This window comes from Chenopodium quinoa, unplaced genomic scaffold, assembly GCF_001683475.1.
Source record: "Chenopodium quinoa cultivar QQ74 unplaced genomic scaffold, ASM168347v1, whole genome shotgun sequence".
In the NCBI taxonomy this organism is placed as follows: domain Eukaryota; kingdom Viridiplantae; phylum Streptophyta; class Magnoliopsida; order Caryophyllales; family Amaranthaceae; genus Chenopodium; species Chenopodium quinoa.
This window is the reverse complement of record NW_018742733.1, coordinates 4,311,311-4,329,686: the sequence shown is the minus strand read 5'-3', so window position 1 is coordinate 4,329,686 and position 18,376 is coordinate 4,311,311. Positions and strand designations below refer to the sequence as shown.

At 35.3% G+C, this 18,376-nt stretch overlaps 1 protein-coding gene across 2 annotated transcripts; it reads left to right on the top strand.

Annotated features, from left to right (window-relative positions):
• Nucleotides 1-317: 317 nt before the first annotated feature.
• LOC110723952 (protein ENHANCED DOWNY MILDEW 2-like) lies at nt 318-18,182 on the top strand. Of its 2 annotated transcripts, XM_021903366.1 has the most exons (20): nt 318-411; nt 841-1,259; nt 1,339-1,435; nt 3,060-3,113; nt 3,225-3,418; nt 4,091-4,187; nt 4,303-4,401; nt 5,017-5,264; nt 5,348-5,437; nt 5,559-5,999; nt 6,164-6,314; nt 6,451-6,552; nt 9,217-9,309; nt 11,321-11,362; nt 12,117-12,227; nt 14,875-14,946; nt 15,049-15,167; nt 15,290-15,353; nt 15,435-15,592; nt 16,807-18,182. In XM_021903366.1, exons 2-20 carry the CDS (start codon nt 850-852, stop codon nt 17,819-17,821), a joined length of 3,657 nt encoding a protein of 1,218 aa, XP_021759058.1. In that variant the 5' UTR covers nt 318-411; nt 841-849; the 3' UTR covers nt 17,822-18,182. The 2 variants fall into 2 exon arrangements, with proteins under 2 accessions (XP_021759058.1, XP_021759059.1); XM_021903367.1 differs by lacking the exons at nt 318-411; nt 841-1,259 and having other exon boundaries at nt 1,349-1,435; nt 3,032-3,113.
• The last annotated feature ends 194 nt before the right edge of the window (nt 18,183-18,376 follow it).

Sequence of the window (18,376 nt, the reverse complement as noted above, 5' to 3'; positions counted from 1 at the left end):
GCGCAACGTAGAGAGGAAGTTTTTCATTCTAATAACTTAAAGATTTTTTGCAAATACCATAAAAGTTATTCAGCTCAGCTTCAATCAGTTTAGTTTAGTTCAGTTCAATTCAGCTCAGCTTTAATCAGTTTAGTTTAGTTAAGTAAATGTGATCAAACCCTAACTGTCTTACTTCACTCTTATTTTATTTTAGTCAATTAAGTTGTCTAAAACTATATATCGGTCAAATTGTAACATTTGTTAAAACACAAAAGGAGCGATAGGGCTAATTTTGACCATCGATATAAATTAGATCCGACGATTGACATTATACTTGTATTTTCGCACTTTTTTCCTTCAATAACTTTTCAGTACGTAGTACTCACCGCTTTCTCTTCCATTGAAGCGTGCTCCATTGAAGCTACTTTCGAGGTAATTTTTTCTTTCTTTCGTTTAACAATCGAATTTCAATTCGACAATTTAGGGTTTATCGTTTTATAATAGTCAATTTAGGGTTTATCGTTTTATAATAGTCAATTTAGGGTTCTTCTAAGGCAAATGATTGAATTATTGCTTAAAATTAACAAAGTTATGATATTTTTGAAGCGATTTTGTTGCAAGAATTTTGTTACATGCAATTTGCTTTGATAACAGAACTTCTGTATATCGTGAATTGTTTTTCAAATTTTTTTTATTTATCATGAATTTATCATTGTTTGATTGTGAATTTGTGGTTGATTCTGTTTGTTTATTGATGCTAAATTATCTTGTCAATTTCTTTAAAGGTTTACTGGAAGGTGTTTTAGGATTTTTTTTGTTGAAGTTAGGTTTTTTATTTTAATAACTTGTTAATCATCAAAGGTTGAGAATATGGCAATTTCTGATGATGAGATGGAAGAGTTGCCGGAATCCGTCACAAATTACTACTTTGTTGATGATGGTGAGGAACCGATTTCATTTTCGGTTCTGCCTGTGAACTGGAATTCAAGTGAGACCGAGCAGGGGGCGGAAAGCCCGATATACGTTCGTGGTAATGCTGATGGTGGGCTGGATAAAATCTTTAAGCCTGTGAAAGCTTGGAAATTTGATTGCTCCGGAGTAAAACCGGAGATATCGGTTCTTTCTAAGGACAACAACTGGATCAAACTTCAAAAACCTAGGCAAAGTTATGAGGAATATATTAGGACGGTGTTGATAACCGTAAATTTTCTTCATGTTGTAAAACGAAAGCCAGAGTGGGCTTGGAGTCGTGTTAGGAACAAGTTATCAGATACTTTCAGGTATTTAATGGTAAATAGGAAATTCCTTATGCTTGCATTTATAGAAGTATAGTTTCTCACCCTCTTTTCGGATTTGTAGCTTGTATGATAGCATCCCTTCTACAAAAGACCTCACTCATAATAGGGCTTTAATCGAGCAAGCTGTGAAGCACGATAAATCATTAAAAACATCAAAGGTATGTCAGTCTCATGACACTCTCATCTGCTGTATCAACCTTATTTATGTATTTGACAATAGACATTTTTTTGCTGTTTGATAGTTTGATTTAACATTCCTTTGACCAGCACATGTTCCTTGTCTGCAACACATGTTCCTTTGTTTATGCTTTGGTTAAAGATTTAGTGAATTTCATAGAAGTAAAATCTTCTAATGATGTGAAACTCATGTTAAGCTTATAAATCAGTTTTCTATCATCACATAGGGATTTTACCAATAACCATTCACCTGATGCAAAGCTCTTGATAGAAAAAAGATACCAATTTGTTCTTTTTGTTGAATTGTGTAAATTGTTTGCTTCATCATTATTGTTTGGGTTTTCTTTATTTCATAGTGGGTTTTCTTGATAGAAAAAAGATACCAAAATGTTCTCTTAGATGATGGTAAACGAGGGTTAATCCTTAAGTGATAGTAGCATTAGTAATTAATGATCTCAACAAAGCCAAAATCTAGGTAACCTGTGGAAGACTGGAAGGTATCGCTGTACTTGTGATGACAAGGAGTTATTGCAGGTTGTGCCGGTGGGTATTTTTTGGGGAGGGGTTTGAAAAGAGGGAGGGCGGCGGTGGTGGATTGGTGTAGGCTGAGGCAAAAGAAAGTGAAGGGTGGTAGTGGGGCAAGCATTGGGGTAAGGTAGTCAAATAAGAGTAAGGGCAAGGGAGTGTCAATTGTATCACTGGTGCATATATGGGATTTTTGAAACAACAAAAAAGTTGCAGGAGGTCAAAGAAAGTTGAGGAATCTGGTGACTGTGGGCCTGTGGCTGGGAAATGTTTGACTTATATGGATTTGGGAAATTAAGCAAGGAAAAAAAATATGTATTTTGGATGAATTCTTGGGGATTGCGGTTTGTGAAGAAAATGGATGTTTGTGGGAGGGGTAAGGGCTGAGTTGTCTGGTGAGTGATGGAGAAAGTCAAAAGGGAGTGTAACTGTGGGCTAGGGGAGGGAGTAGTGGGGTTTATGGAAGAAGGGAGGTGTCAATGGGTGATTGTCTGATTGAGGGGAGAGAAAGATGGTTTGAAAGTGGTGAGTATAGGGAAGCAATGATTTGTCTTAAGGTTAATGCATTGTGGAATGATTGTGAAAGAAAGCGTGAAGCAATGGATTATCAGTGAGGAGAAATTGAGCTAACAAAGTTGAAGAAAAATTGCATATCTTGGAATTTTGTGACCAAACAACTTAATTAATATATTTCCTTATCCCTGAGCTAAAAAAATATTCATTTGAGTTTGTTGAAAACTGGCTATATTTTGTTACAATTCAGTTGTTCTTTCTATATATTGCTAATCATCTGCAATACTTTTTTCTGTTTGCCTCCTTTCATTCTTGTAGGCCACTAACTAGTTGTAACACCATTTAATTTTTTGCTAGTTTCTCGAGGACCCGGGGCTTCTATTATATGACTTGTGAAAATTATACTATGGATGTGCTTTGCAATATTTCTCTATTCACATTGTCTATACGCTAATTTTTTATCTGCCTTGATGATCAAATACATGTATTATGGTACTAGTTTATGTTATTTGTTATTATTTTTGTCATGTATTCTTTAGTTTAATATCAAAGAATGGCTCTGGACAGTGCTTAATGGCATTTCTTGAGAAAAACCCGCAGAAGAAGCATAAAACTGATGAGGTTTGTTTATTTACTATCTAGCACTTCCTATATATTTTTGTTCTATGTTTTTCTTTCTATTGAAGTGGCATCATAGCACGTTATGCTTATGCGGGCCCGTTGGTTACACAGGATGTTTTAGCTAAAGGAAAAAGTGAGTTTGTGGTTAGTGATGATGATTGTTTGTCAGATGATCTCGAGGATGGTTCTGGTGATGACGAAGTTGGCTCTAGTGAAGAAGGTGGTTCGTCTGATGAGGAAAACGATGAGGATGAGCCTTTTGATTCAGTTTGTTCCTTATGTGATGAGGGAGGTCCCTTATTGTGGTATGTATATCATCTTGTATTATTGATCTTGGACTATGTTTTGGGTGTCATATCCAAGTAGGGATCAGAGGATCCAATCCTCCAATTCAAAAAATAGCTAATACGAGGATACGCTCAAAAGAGAGTCTTGACTAATTTTTTGGACACTGCTAGTATATAAAGTGTTGGAAATTTTTTAGATAAAAAAAAAAAATCATTGATACTAAAAAATAGAAGGCCCAAAGCCAAAATGATATACTTTGTACATGACACATTGACATGTGATATTAAGTTTATTCACGTGCTTTATGCACCTTTCCAAAGAAAATAATCTAAAGTGAAAGTAAAACATAAAAAAAACAGAATTAGCAGACAGCTGTCCCACCCACTTTTACCTTCCCAAATCGACAGTCCCACCCTTACCCCTGATGCATCATTTCTTCCAGGAGGCCTTATTTCACTTTCTTTTTATATATAGCTTTTTTTTGGTTTCTGTTCTTTTCTGTGAAAATCATATGGCGGATTAGCAGTAGGAAATGATTCAGTTTGATTTTAGTGTATAGCTGCTTACATGATATTTCACTATGTAACATATGTAAATTACAGCTTATGGATTGGGACACGATATACTTGAAACAGTATACTACGTTGATATGTCTATGGTTAGTTTATATTTTGTTTGTTCAAATGCAGCTGTGAAGGAAGTTGCATGAGATCCTTTCATGCTACTCGAAGAGCCGGTAAACCGTCAAAATGCGTCTCTCTTGGTTTTACTGAGATGGAAGTGCAGGTGTGTTGCCTTTCATTTTATTCTCATTGTCAAATGAATTACTAGCTTCTGCTTATCAACATTAATTTGCACTTTTGTTATTTTGTGGAACTTGATATGAAGTGTTACCTTGCAGGCTTTGCCTTATTTCAAGTGTCAAAATTGTCAATATAAGCAGCATCAATGCTTCTCCTGTGGGCAGTTAGGGTCTTCTGATAAACAGACTGGTGCCAAGGTATCTGCTCGATAAATTAAGATTTTGCTTCTTGCTCACCCTTTTCTGTTTATATGCTCATTTATTACTTTTCTATCTCTGGCTGTCCGTACACATCTTTCACTGTTTTTTGTGACATAAATATATTGATGTACCTTGCATAAGAAGGCTACTCTATTTTACAATGTAGTATAAGGAACTAGAAAGGTTGTGAGCAATTAAACAAGCTGTTTTTGATATCTTTTCTTATGCAATGTGGCCATTGAGTGATTTCAGGATTGAATTTGTTGGAAAACTTGACTTTGTTGGGTGTGTACAGTTCAGTTTTCTTTATTTTCTAATATTTTTAGATGAACAAGTCTGGTCTGAGTGCGCAACAAGAACCTTAAAATTTGGATGACTGGTCTCTGTTTTTATTTTACTCTTATCTTTTCTTCCATGTCTCTAGAAACTTTTCTTCTGTATCTCAGAAACTTGAATACATGGTTGAGCTACATCTATCAACTATATGTAGAATTGAGATATGCTGCATCAAAGTATACATGGTCTGTCTATATGATTATATGAATTCTCCAAATGTGCAAAATGTCTCTACTGTGGTGTCTCTATGAGTGTCAACTATTTTATTTTCCCCAGGTGTTTCAATGTATTAATGCAACCTGTGGATACTTCTATCATCCCCATTGTGTTGCAAATCGGCTACATGGGAATAATGAAGATGCTGCTAAAGAGTTTGCAGATAAGATCCGTTTGGGAGAATCATTTACATGCCCCCTTCATACTTGCTGTGTCTGTAAACAATCGGAGGATAAGAGCAACCCTCAACTGCAGATGGCTGTTTGTAGACGTTGTCCAAAGGCATATCACAAAAAATGTTTACCCAGGTAAAATCTATTTTTAATTTTAGGTTTTTTAGCACCGGTCCTTTTAGATTGTCACTTGATCTGTTTATGTTACCTCTCACCAGGAAGATAGCTTTTGAAGAAGATGAAGATGCAGGCATTGAACAAAGGGCTTGGGAAGGCCTATTGGTAGACCGCATTTTGATATATTGCTTGTGAGTGAATTTAAAATTCTGCTGCCAAGCTTTTTTTGGATTGTATATATTTGTCACATTGTTATAGTATAATTCTTCAAACAGTGACTTTTTTTTTTTTCAATGTTCTTTTTTACACCAGGAAGCATAAGATTAGGGATGATTTAGGGACTCCCTCAAGGGACCATATTATCTTTCCTGGTGTTACAAAAAAGAAGACAGGGCCCTCTGTAGGAGTTTTGCAGGAAGATAAATTTGCAGTAAAAAAGGAAATGGCTTCTTTGAAGGCATCTTCTCCGGCTTTACCTGCCATTGAGTCTAAGAAAAAGGCTGTTGAAGACATTGATTCCGATAAAAAGATTGACAGAAGAGTTCCTAAATTGCAAAAAAGTAATTTATCCAAGAAGATACCATCTGAAAAGAAGTCTGGTTTGACAAACATTGATGGATCTTTTGCAGTTGAAGAACGCAAGTGTTTCAAGCCTTTCCAGACTGAGAAACTCGCAGTGGTTGAATCTTCTGAAACAAGTAAATCTGCCGTGAACAGTTTTGTGCCAAAATTAGATTCTGAGTCTGAAAGATGGTAATGTTTATTCCTGGTGTGAGGTTTCTGAGTTTGCTTTCTCTAAATGTTTTTATTTATATTCTTTGTGCCGAGGAGTTTACAAGTTCTATGACCAGCAGCTTAGCTAATTAAAATTCTGCTGTGTGTTTATTTTGGTGATAATGTATGGTTTCGTAATGCAGGATTCTCAATTTGATGAGTGAAGCTTCGTCTATAATCACTTTGGATGATATCATTGCAAAACATGAGAGTTTAATTTCTAGCCGTGATTATAAGCGAAAAATGGAACCCTGTAAGAGTATTACAGAGGGGAAAGTGCTAAAGTCATGTGATGTATAATTCTTGACCTATTTTGAGAAAATTAAATTGACATTTGTTGTTGCTTTTTCCAGTGTGCCATTACATCCTAGCAGTTGGGTTGTGCTATTGACTGTTTGACACTGTATGTTCATTTTTGTGTTGTATGTAGGCTGTTCGTGAAGCAATTAAGAAACTAGATGGAGGAAGCAGTGTTGTAGAAATAAAAAAAGCCTGTGACCAATCAGTTTTTAAAAATATGATCAATTGGAAGGTAGTTTCTGTACATTGCTGTGTTATGCACTACTTTTCTTGCTATGCTATTTGATTTCATAGTTTATGAGGTTTTTGAGAGCTATTGAATATTTTATTTTGCCGTTCTATCCAACCACAATTCCACAAGTATGGAGTGGTTGCTGCTGTATTTTGGTGGTGGGAAGTGAAAGTAGTTTCTTCTAGTGATCAATTTACTCTTAAGCTATATTTGCCACAACTTTCTGCAATGTTTTACATCCTTGGTTATATTTAAAGTCTAGGTAGTCCAGCAAGAGTCTCTTCTGTCATATAACTCCAAATTATCGGTTTTCCATACTACTCCTTTGTTCCCATAAAAAGTTTCATCCCAACAATTTCTTGGTAGACTTTGTGGGCTTTTGCATTACTTTTATACTTCCTCTGTTTTTTTTACTTGACTTGTTTCTTTTATCACACTCGTCAATGCAAAACTTTAACGATCAATAACTTTTTTTTCTAAAGTTAAAATTATAAAAGTTATATATTATGATAGTACTTATTGAGACAAATTTAATAAGACCCTAGATTTATATTTTTTTCCTTACATATTATTAACAAAAGACGGTCAAAAGAGAAGTGGTGAATAGTGTATAAGTCAAAGCGGGTCAAGTAAAAAAGAAAGGAGGAAGTATTTCTTCTGACTTCTACTTTCTGCATCATTTCTCTGTTGGGTTAATACCTCCATCTATGTTGCACAGATTCGAGTTGGGTGTCGACGTGTCGTATCCAATTAGGGATTGGAGGATCCTCTGATTCAAAAAATAACCGATATGGGGATACGGTCAAAAAGTGTCTTGACTAATTTTTTAGATCCTTATATCAGGCAAAGTGTTGGAAAATTTTAAGATACTTGTATATTTTTATAAAGAAAATTTGACTTACGGCCTTACGGGTAAATAACTTAAAAAAATAATGAAATTTTTTAAAGGTACCCATTTACGGCTGTACAACATTAACTCATTAAGGATTAAAAAAAAAAAGATAAGAAATAGAAGGGGGCAACGGGGTCCACAAATTTTTGTGGCATTCCCTATGTGACTATATCGGCTATCCCATTACTATACCAGTTTGATTCATCTTATACTTCTTCAACATTTTATCTTGTTCTTCCATTAAAGAAGCCTTAAAAGCTTCAATTGTTTAAAGTATATTTATTTAGGTCTTATTTTAATAGCCTAGTCAACAAGCTTGAGTAGTGACTAGTGAGCAACTGAGCATTGTGTAAAAGTGCTTTTTATTGGAACCTGTGGCCCCTTAAGCTGGTTGGCAAACACTCAAAAGTCAAATTCAGGATTTTAAACTGATCGAAGGTCTAAGCTCTTCCAAAAAGTTACTTTCTTTGTTTCTTTTTACTTGATACACATCTCATTTCACGCTTGTTATTTCTATCACCTGTAAGTTTAATTATTAATAAATATAAATTTGTATTTTACGAAAGTAAAAATTGAGGCAGGTCTAAAGTGTAACAAGATCTCTAATGACTATATGTTTCCTTAACTAAAAATTATCAATGCTAGTTTAATGACATGGAGTGCGGTTAGTAAAGCCACCGGGGCCAATGAGCCTTCCTATGCTACTAGAGGGGCATCAAGGGTTAGAAACAATGCCCTATCATCATCTAGAGGGAATAAAGGGAAGGGACCAATGGTGATTGATGATGATGAGGAGGAGGAGGAGTGGGAGGAGAACATTGGTGAAGATGTGGATAATGAAGATGTTGAAGACTTTGATGTTGATTTAAAGACTCTTTAGTGCTTTAAGAGACCATCCACTACACTATGTTTGCTTTTCTTTCTATCTTTTAATTAAATTATGCTAATTATGTCTTACTCTAACTAGTCTCTAAGTACTTGTCTAATATTTCCGCGTTTTAATGAGTTAGCGATGATTTTTGTCAAATTATGCCTCCCTTTATGCATTTATAATAGATGTGATATGTAGCTTTAAGTACAATATTAGTCTAGAAAACATATTGGAGAGGTTTTAGGGTCTTAAGGTGCGCCTAGGTGTTGCAAGTAAAGAGACGGAGGAAGTATTATTTTTGAAACCTTGTAACCAAAATATAAGGGCTTGTTCTGTATTGCTGTAGTTTTCTGATGTTTGGCTTTTTGTTTTTTAAAATCATATGATATATGTCTTAATGAATTGAAGATTGGTCAAACTTATTAATATCATGATTTTTTTTTTTTAAATTGACAACAATTATGTGGAAACAACTTTTTCATGTTTCTTTTTTTTATGTTTTTAAAAAAAACAGAAAACTAATAACAAAAAATGGTCACAAACAAGCCCTAAACTGGCTGATTGTGTTTTAGATGCAAGGTTCTTTATCCTTATAAAGTTTAGGGACTATTTCCACTTTCCCTAATATACATTCAGTTTGACCCCCCCCCCCCCCCCAAAGGGTCTTGTCATCAAATGGGCTTCATGTTGCAGTTATCGAAGACCTAAGTATTTAGGAAGGTTATATCAGTTATATCGGGGAAATAATAAATCTTTTGATTTGTGATTAAGATTGCATAATTGTTTTGCTTTTGAGTTTTGACTGTAGTTTAATGCTTTAGTTGGCTACATATTGTCAGCTACTCTGGTATCAAAAAAATATTTTAACATTGATTGTATGCTGCATCCTTCTTGTTTGCAGAGCAAGCTTAGAGTTCACCTTGCTCCTTTCCTCTATGGTATGCGCTATACTTCGTATGGTCGTCATTTTACTAAGGTTGAAAAGCTAAAGGAGGTAAGCTGTTTTCTGATATTATTTACTCAGTGAGTAAGAATTATCTAGCTCTTTAATTCTGAATGTTTTTTTATTGTGATTGTAATTCTACCACTTGATTTAGATGAATTTTAATTTTATGCCTTTATTGGTAAAAAGTCATATTGGTGCTGGTGAATTGTATTTCTACTAATTTTCTTGATTTAATATGGAAATTTGCTAGAACCAAACTGGAACAGTAGGAAATTATGAGAATTATGCTGTAACTCAAGGAAGCAGTAAAAACAGTGGAAAAGTGAACTACTTTTATTGAAGATCAGTATAATTAACACTTACAAAGTTATCACTCTTCAAAGGGTGATAATTCCTTCTATGCTCTGTCTCTACATTTCACATGCCTCTTCGGTATTACAGCTTTCTGTAATAGACTAACTTTAGGAAGGGCACTGTAGGAAGTCTAGTATTATTAGTTTAATATTATTTAGCCTTAGTATAAAAACAGAAAGAGGAGAAAGGAAAAAAAGTAGGCAGAGATTTGGGAGTGAATCCTTCCTTGAGAGAGTTGTGACCTCAAGTCACTATTTGGAGAGTTGTGACCTCAAGTCATTATAGAGCTTGATAGGCTAAACCTATCGATTGTGTAAACCGTTGTTTTGTTAGTCAAAGCCTCAATATTTCTTCTCTATTTTACTGGTCTATTGCTTTTTCTCTGTTATTTGGCTGTTCTTGGCTGATCTATCACACTTTCCTTTATTATTATTACTTGTTACTGGCGTAGCAAAGCTTTTTTCTAACAAATTCGTACATAAAGACCTTGATGCCATCTACTAAACTTTGCTATGAGCTAACATTATCCTTATCATATATATCTAGTATTACCCCATGGAGTTCTCCTGCTCCATGTAAAAAGCTCTGGAGGTGTAGGGTGAGCCCATAGCATATTCAAATAAGCTCTTGCTTAAATTTCAGTTGCATAAGCTGCTTAATTTTCATAAAAGAAAAGAAAGACATTGCCTTTAAAGCTGCTAAAATATTATGTTTGGTTGCAGAAAAGATGCAAGGAAAAGTTTATGGGATTGTTAAGAGATACCGACCTCTTAATTTAATTTGCTTACCCTTGCCTCCCATCTAGTTTGATGAATTTGGAACTTTGGAAGAATGAAAGTGTAAATAATGATTTGCAATGGAGTCAAAAAGTTGTAGTTGAAGTTGCTTTCCCATCCAATACGTTGGAGTGTTGTTTCCTCATAAACAAATCTGGGTTGGATGCAGGAGTAATTGAGAGTTTATCTGATTATTTATTGAGGATATATATGTTCAGAAATTACATTTTTAATTATCGGGATTCTCTTGAACAGGAAATGCCATCTCCATTATTATAAATAGAACTTTATGTTTTATACTAAGTCTGATCCTATTAGTCATGCAAGAATGTCAAAATAAAACCTTAGTTCTTGACAGTGTTTATGTTTTACGGTTTTACCTGGGGGGTCAAGCAAATGTGGAATAGATTGGGATAGATATGTTTTTGGCTCAGGTTTTGGGGTATTAGCTCTCTGATCTCTAATACTTTTTCCAAGTGGGCGGTAAGGTAAGTTTAAAGTTTCAGGGCCTAAAGCAAAAGCCTGTGGGCTGTAGCCCTGGACTCTTTAAACCCCTATTTCCTGCCTGCTTGACTATTACTTTTATTTATTTTTGGGTAATCCTGGCTTTGTGTTGCTCAAGCTTCTAGTCAACTTTTGCCTTTTCTGGCAAAGTCTTCTGGTTTGTCATTGAAACCTTGTTCTGTATGAATGAGCTTACTTCCTTGAAAATAATATATACCATACCCTTGAAATGAGCTTCTTATTATGTTGATGTGCACGTCTATGCATCCAAGTTATCCTTGTTAGTAGGTAAATAAGGTTATCCGAAGGATGTGCAATGTTATAGCACTGCCTTGGATTATTTTATTTATTTATTTATTTATTTCTGTAATTTATACAAGCAAACTCTCTGAAAGGTTTTCTGAAAGCATCATTTCTGTATGCAGATTGCTGAATTACTTCATTGGTATGTCAACGACGATGACATGGTATGAGTTTCTGTTGCTATGTACTCTTCCACTATGTTTGTTATATACTTAAATCATTATTATTATTATTATTATTATTATTATTATTTTTTTTTTTTTTTTTTTTTATATATAATAGTATTAGTTAGTAGCAGTTTCTTTAAGCGCAACCTACATTTGATAAGTGAGGTCAGCTTTATATTATTAGTTATAGTAGGTCCTGTAAAAATCATTCATTAATATCAAGGTGATAGATCTTTTATGCTTACCTCCATTCCCGAAAATTCAATATTGGGTATTAATTGGTATTGAACTTTTGGTGATTCTCTGTTTTGACTTTTGAGGGTATTGATTTAGCAGTGGAAATGTTAGTATTTGGTGCCTTCAGATTCAATGACTTTGCTGACTTGGCCTCAATCATTTCATGGTTATTCTGAGAAAAAAAAGCTCGCAACAGTTACACCTGTTGGTAGTTACTGATTGAAGGTGTTACTTGGATTTGTAATGTGCAATTTTCTTTTCAAATCAATTGCAATAGTTTGTAATTACATATGGTATTGGATAATATATGAATTATAATTATTCTCTTGCAATTTTGGTGCTAAAACTGTGTTTGTAGTATGCAGTATTTGCATGTTTAAGCTAGTTGATTTTTACGCTTGTTATGTGCTGTAGGTAGTGGGTATTTTTGGCTTTCCGTTACTTATTAAAACTCTCGATGTAGTTCTTTCTTATATTACTAATGCTTTGCTGTATGTTAAAACATTTTGAACAGATAGTTGATTTCTGTTGTGGAGCTAATGATTTCAGCCAGCTTATGAAAGAAAAGCTTGAAACTAGGGGGAGAAAATGCAATTACAAAAATTATGATCTTTTCAGGCCAAAGGTATTCTAATTACATATTTTTTTCCTTGGCTATCTTAACTTGTACCAAGTGTTGGGATCGCGAGAGGTATGGGAAGACCTAAGAAAACTTGGAAGAGGGGATTGAGAGTGACATGAGTGCTTTGGGGATTGAGGAAAATATGGTATTGGATAGGGCATTGTGGAGGGAGAAAATTCACGTCAACGATGTGTCGTGATTATATATCTATTATTTAATCCCACTAATGTTTTATGAATTGTATTGATTTCCTTTTCTAAAGTTTTCCCAAACCTTCATGTTTTTTGTTTACTCCAATGTTTTAACCACCACTTTAAATCTTTCTCAAATTTTATTCTTGGTTCTCTTTTAAAACTCTTAATTTTTTTTTGGATGCCCTTTCTTTTGCTTGCTTTAGTCACCATTTTTTTCGAACTCTTTCAAATGATACTCTTGTTATGTCCTTTCTTTATATCATATGGTTTCTTATGACCATTCATGTTAGCTGACCCAAATCATTTGGGACTAAGGCTTTGTTGTTGTTGTTGTATATCAAGTTATAACACTTAATAATTTTTTTTGCAGTCAGATGTTTAGGTATGTCATATATATTAATACATATGAGACATATTAGCTGTAGTGATTTCATGAATTTTCCAATAGTATGACAAGGTTTTTTCTGAACCCATAATAACATGCTCTCCACTTGCCAAACTTCTTATTCGAGGTTTACCCTTGTTGCTGATTCATTAATCCAGATCCAGAGCTGAACTTTGCTACCTTGATCTAGAGTGACCTGTGTTTTCAATATTTTTATTTTTGTGAATGAATGTATTGTCACTTTGGTGATGTACTTGTCGCTGTTAACCCCAATGTTATGTGATAAAAGCACTTCTTAATTACTTACTATAAGTGACACGTGTCTGGGGATCAAATTTGACAAACTTACCCTCTGAATCCCTTAACAGTTGCTAAACTGCCGAATCTCGCTTCAAACCCCACAAAACATCCCTTAACATATGTTTTGTTGGATTTTGAAGACAGAGTGAAATTAATTGGCAAACTAGGAAATATTTTGTCGGATTTTGGAGATTCAAGTTGGTGATTTTCATACTTATATTTAATGTACTGATGTGCTTGTGCCTTGTCAATTATTTTAAAAAGAGTTAATATCATACAGTTATCATCTACTCACATACTAGTGTAGTCTTCAATTTCTTCTTTACTTTAGAATAACACCATTCTTCAATAGAGGAGAGTTTGCAGGTGAAACTTCAACAAGTGGGATTATCTAAAAATTTTTGTGTGCCTTCTTTTTTGCTTTCACATGAACTCTTTCATTTTAACATTGCATTGTTTTATAACTTACTGCAGTTTTTGTATACTTGAGCAAATCACCCCCTTTGTCCCCAAATAGTTGATCATTTCTTAGTGCACAAAATTTTTGGAGATGAGTTGTTCTTCCCAATTGTTGTTGAGACGTGATATGAGATTAAGGGGTATTTGAAGTGAGGTTTGATTGTAATAGTTTTTAGAGTACATTTGAAGATTTTGAAAATGAGAAATGATTGTTAATAAGTGTTTTGAGAATTGCTTTACCTGTATTTTCTTCTTTTACAGAACTCCTAAACTTTTCCAGCAATTTGGCTATATTTGAAAATTTGAGTGTTCGCAGAATATTCAAGGGTAGAGACTTATCCTTTGTCATTCCATGTGTATTCTGTAGGACTTATGCTTATTGTTTCACCCCTGTTTCCCGAGAGGATAATATGTTAGATACTTAATTTTGCACCTAATCACCAACAATCAAATTGCCCACCACCTTGGATTAGAACTTATGTGTAAATATTCCCAAAGCCATGTTATCTGTTGTAGGGAAGAAATGGTATTACTACTGTGGTATCACCTTGATGCTTTAGGATTGGGATTTGGTTGTGATGATCGATAAAGATTTGAAGAGCCTCCAAGATTTTCGTACCAAAAATCATGTATTCCATAGTTTCTTTCATGGATTTGTTTTGAAGTATAGCTCAAGTGGACATGTAAATCACAGAGTAATATTTGGTGAGAATGAGAGGTATTACATATTTTCTGTGTGTAATTAGAATTCAAGAAAAATCAAATAATAATGAAAGCAAGCAAAGAGTGGAGTGAGCAATGGAGATATGAGAGGGTTAAGTAGAGGGGGATGCAGAAGAATTATTGTGAGGTAAATGCAGTGAAGATAGGGTGAAACAACAGGATGGACCATATTTGCCTTTTGTTTTTTTTGTTTTGAACTGGAATCCTTTCCCATCTCCTGGTGTGAGCAGAATGTTGCTTTTGGCCAGTGGCATTTGTATGATAAATTAGCTTTACAAAGCTGGAGTTAAAGCATGTGTACTTCCCAGAGATGCTTTGGTTGAACCCTCTAATTTTCAGCCTGTGGTCCACTTGCAACTTCATTGCACCTTTCAGCCTTCCCCCTTCATCATCTGTTTCCCTCCCTCAGTCTCCTTTTTGATGATCCCTATGCCTTGAAAAAAAATTTCATGAATTTTCAAAGTATCTCTTGCTCATAATCTTATCTTCAGCTTATTGAATTGACCAAGGCTATTATATTTCCTCTTATAGCTCGTCTTGTTCTCTGATTTTTATCACGTTAAAGTGATTGTAATGAATACCTCTACAGAATGATTTCTGCTTTGAGACAAGAGATTGGATGGATGTTCAACCTAATGAATTGCCAACGGGGTCGAAGTTGGTGAGAAATATTTTCATGAAAATTTATCAGTTTGATACTTTGAGTCAATTATTTATTAATCTTGGAAAATTTTCTCCTGCTTTGTTGTTAACGCTGGATCAGATCATGGGGCTAAATCCTCCTTTTGGGGTTAAAGCAAGCAAGGCAAACCAGTTCATAAACAAGGCCCTTCAATTTAAGCCAAAGCTCCTTATTCTTATTGTCCCCCCTGAAACAGAAAGGTATTGTTCACCCCCCCCCCCTCCCCTCTCTCTCTCTCTCTCTCTCTCTCTCTCTCTCTCTCTCTCTCTCTCTCTCTCTCTGGTGTGTGTGTGTGTACTTATCTGTGTTTTTGTGTGTTTAGGCTAGATAAAAAGAAACCTCCTTATGATTTGGTCTGGGAGAATAAAGATAAACTCTCTGGAAAGGTAATCTGAAATTTGTATGAATTACCTATCTATTTACAGTTTTTTGTTGCATATCTTTTTTGATGCCCCTTTTCCTTGCAGTCTTTCTATCTTCCCGGATCGGTTGACGTAAATGACAAACAATTGGAAGATTGGAACGTTGTAGCACCTGTCCTCTATCTTTGGAGTCGCCAAGATTGGACTGCTAAACATATGGAAATAGCAAAGAAGCATAATCATCCGCATGGACAGAAAACAGAGTGAGCTACAGTTATCCCATTTTTGTTTCAGCTCATTATCTGCCATTCCTACTTAGATTTGTATGCTCACTGGATATCAGATATTGTGAAGGGGTTTTGTGGGTATGGGGATTTTTAGTAGCTTGAGCTGTGCACCTGTGCGAATAATACCCAGTTTTGGTAAGCTGGTCAAATTGCATAAAGGTAGTACAGATGAGAAGTTGTGGGATGCTCCTTGCCTTATTCCTTAAACCTAAATGGGTTACCTTTTTTATTTCTTCCTCTCTTACCCTCTTCAATGTTTTAACCACACTTTTAAAACCTTATTGAATTTTTTTCTTGGTTCCTCCTTTAAAACTCCCTTAATTTTTCTTAATTGCTCTTTTGTTTACACACTTTATTCATCTTTTTTCAAACTCTTTAAATGATGATTTTGTTATGTCCTTTTCTTTATATCGTACAATTCCTTATGACGTTTCATGTTAGCCCCCCAAATCATTTTGGGAATAAGGCTTTGTTGTTGTTCTCTTTCCTTGCCCTGTAATCCAGTAGGCCTCTTCAGTAGCAAAAACAATTTCTTTTGCTCTTGCAATTAATTTACTGTGGCAAATGGGAATTTTTTTACTGGTGTCTTAGATGAGGTGAGAGCCAGCCCATCAGTCTAAAAACTGTCCTTGCATCTTGAGGGTGTGGGAGGGTAAGAGAACCATCCATTTGTATCCTGTCAGTGCATTTTGTGGTGTTTTGGGTGGTGCAAAAAACTTTAGGTCCTGTTTGCTTCACCATTTTTTTTTTACTTCAACTTAATTTACTTTTGCTTTTTAAACTGGTTTTTACAGATTGTCAAGTGTTTTTTTCAATTTTATTGATTAAAAACCTGTTTTTAGTGTATAGGGCCTCTGTGTAGTTTATTAATAATAAGCTAGTTGTCTTGGAATTATTTCTTGAGCTATCAAATACTCCCTCTAACCAATAGAGCTGTAAAATTTTGAAGACGTAAAGAAAATTTCTTAAATTGATACTCCCTCCGTTGTTTTCAAGTGCCCCATAGTAACATGACACACATGCCGATGCAAAACTATGATTTGAAACTCTTCCCAGTTCCCACCAATAGAATGTACTAAAAAATATTGCAAGCTTGACTGTGACAAGTTGAATACTTTGTTTTCTCTGATAATCTTGAAGGATGGAGAATGTTTCTGTGTTTCACCTTCTTACGTCACTATGTTTCTTAGGAACGACCCGACAAATAGGCTAGATCGTGATTTGTCATTCAAGAATCACGGTCAGAGTTCTATAGCAAAGGAGGCTGACAATGCTTCCCCACAAACTCATCCACCTGAAGGTCCGAAGGACAGAGCTGTAGGTGGAAATGAAGATCTTGAGAAGCAATCTGCTCGCAAGGATCATAGTATAGACAAACAAGTAAAGGCTACCCCAGGGAATAGTAAAAGTAAGAAGAATGAAAAGAAAAAGAGGCGCCGTGAAATGATGCATGTAGCTGGACGGCCTGTTGAGTCCTCGCAAGACTACAAACGTCAACGTTTTACTCCAGATAATACTCGTCATGAAGTTCCCCATCACTCTCCTTTTGATAAAAGAGGCAGAAGGGAACCCCACAATTTAAGGTATCATCCAGGATCTCCAAACTTCGAGCCTATCCATCACGAAGAGAGACGATTTTCCGTGGAGAATCCAACTTCTATGTACGAGTCCCCTTCGAATGTAATGAGTGGAGGCCCAGTTCATGTTCATGATCATGATCACCCAGGGGCTACAAATTACAGAATTGGGAATCCTCACTATCATGACACAGTGGCAAAGTACCATCCACAAGGTGATGTTTATCCCAACAGGAGAGAGATATGGACTGAAGAGGCAGGCCCCATTCCCAATTATCACCACCCTCGTGGATATGGAATAAACCAGTCTCACAGTGAAACCCCTGAACGGTTTGCAGCACCAACATACATGCCAGAACCATCTCTTTTCCATAACAGAGTGGATCATATGTCAGCTATAAATAAATATAGTGCTAGATTGGATGAACCGAGCCTTATGATGGGTGGTGGTGCTGGATTTGTTCATGGTCCTCCTGATATAGGCCCCAGGCCCACTGATTCTCGATTCTACAACCATCATCCAGGTCCGAGGCATGAACATCCTGGCATTCCAATGGGGGGCTTCATCCCAGGTCCTGCCAATCCTTACCATCCTTATTCTTCATCTGGAGGCTGGATCAATGATTAGATATTGACAGTGTATTCAACTGATGTGTGCTGTGCACTGACCCTCATTTTATAATTTCGGTTTAGGGGCCTGGGTTTTGTTTTTGCTGGGAGTCATTATTGTTTATCAGGTGTATATAATCATCGTTTCTTCTAATTTATTAGCATATTTTAAGGCAGGGGATATCAATGGTATTGTCCTGGATTAAGTTTTACCATGACATGTCTCATAATTTACGGTTGCTAATAAAAGTTTTCTTTAGATGTTAGTAATGATGTAATTCTTCTAAAATCTGGTCGTCTTTGTTAATATTATCAAAATATTTCCAGGCTTACTATAAAAGAAATTGATGGTAATGTAAGATGCAAGATTAATTATCTAACATTTGGCGAAATTGCCAGTGTAATAAGGGGAGATCAATGTAAGGCTCCTTTGATCAACCTTGAAACTTTAATGCATGACTAGGCTCTATAAGAGAGAATGCGCGATATTGTTGACATCTTGATTACTTATCGAGTGTTAGGTGGTTTATGTGCTAGTTATTTAGCCTTACTCTTTATATTTTGTAAGATAAAT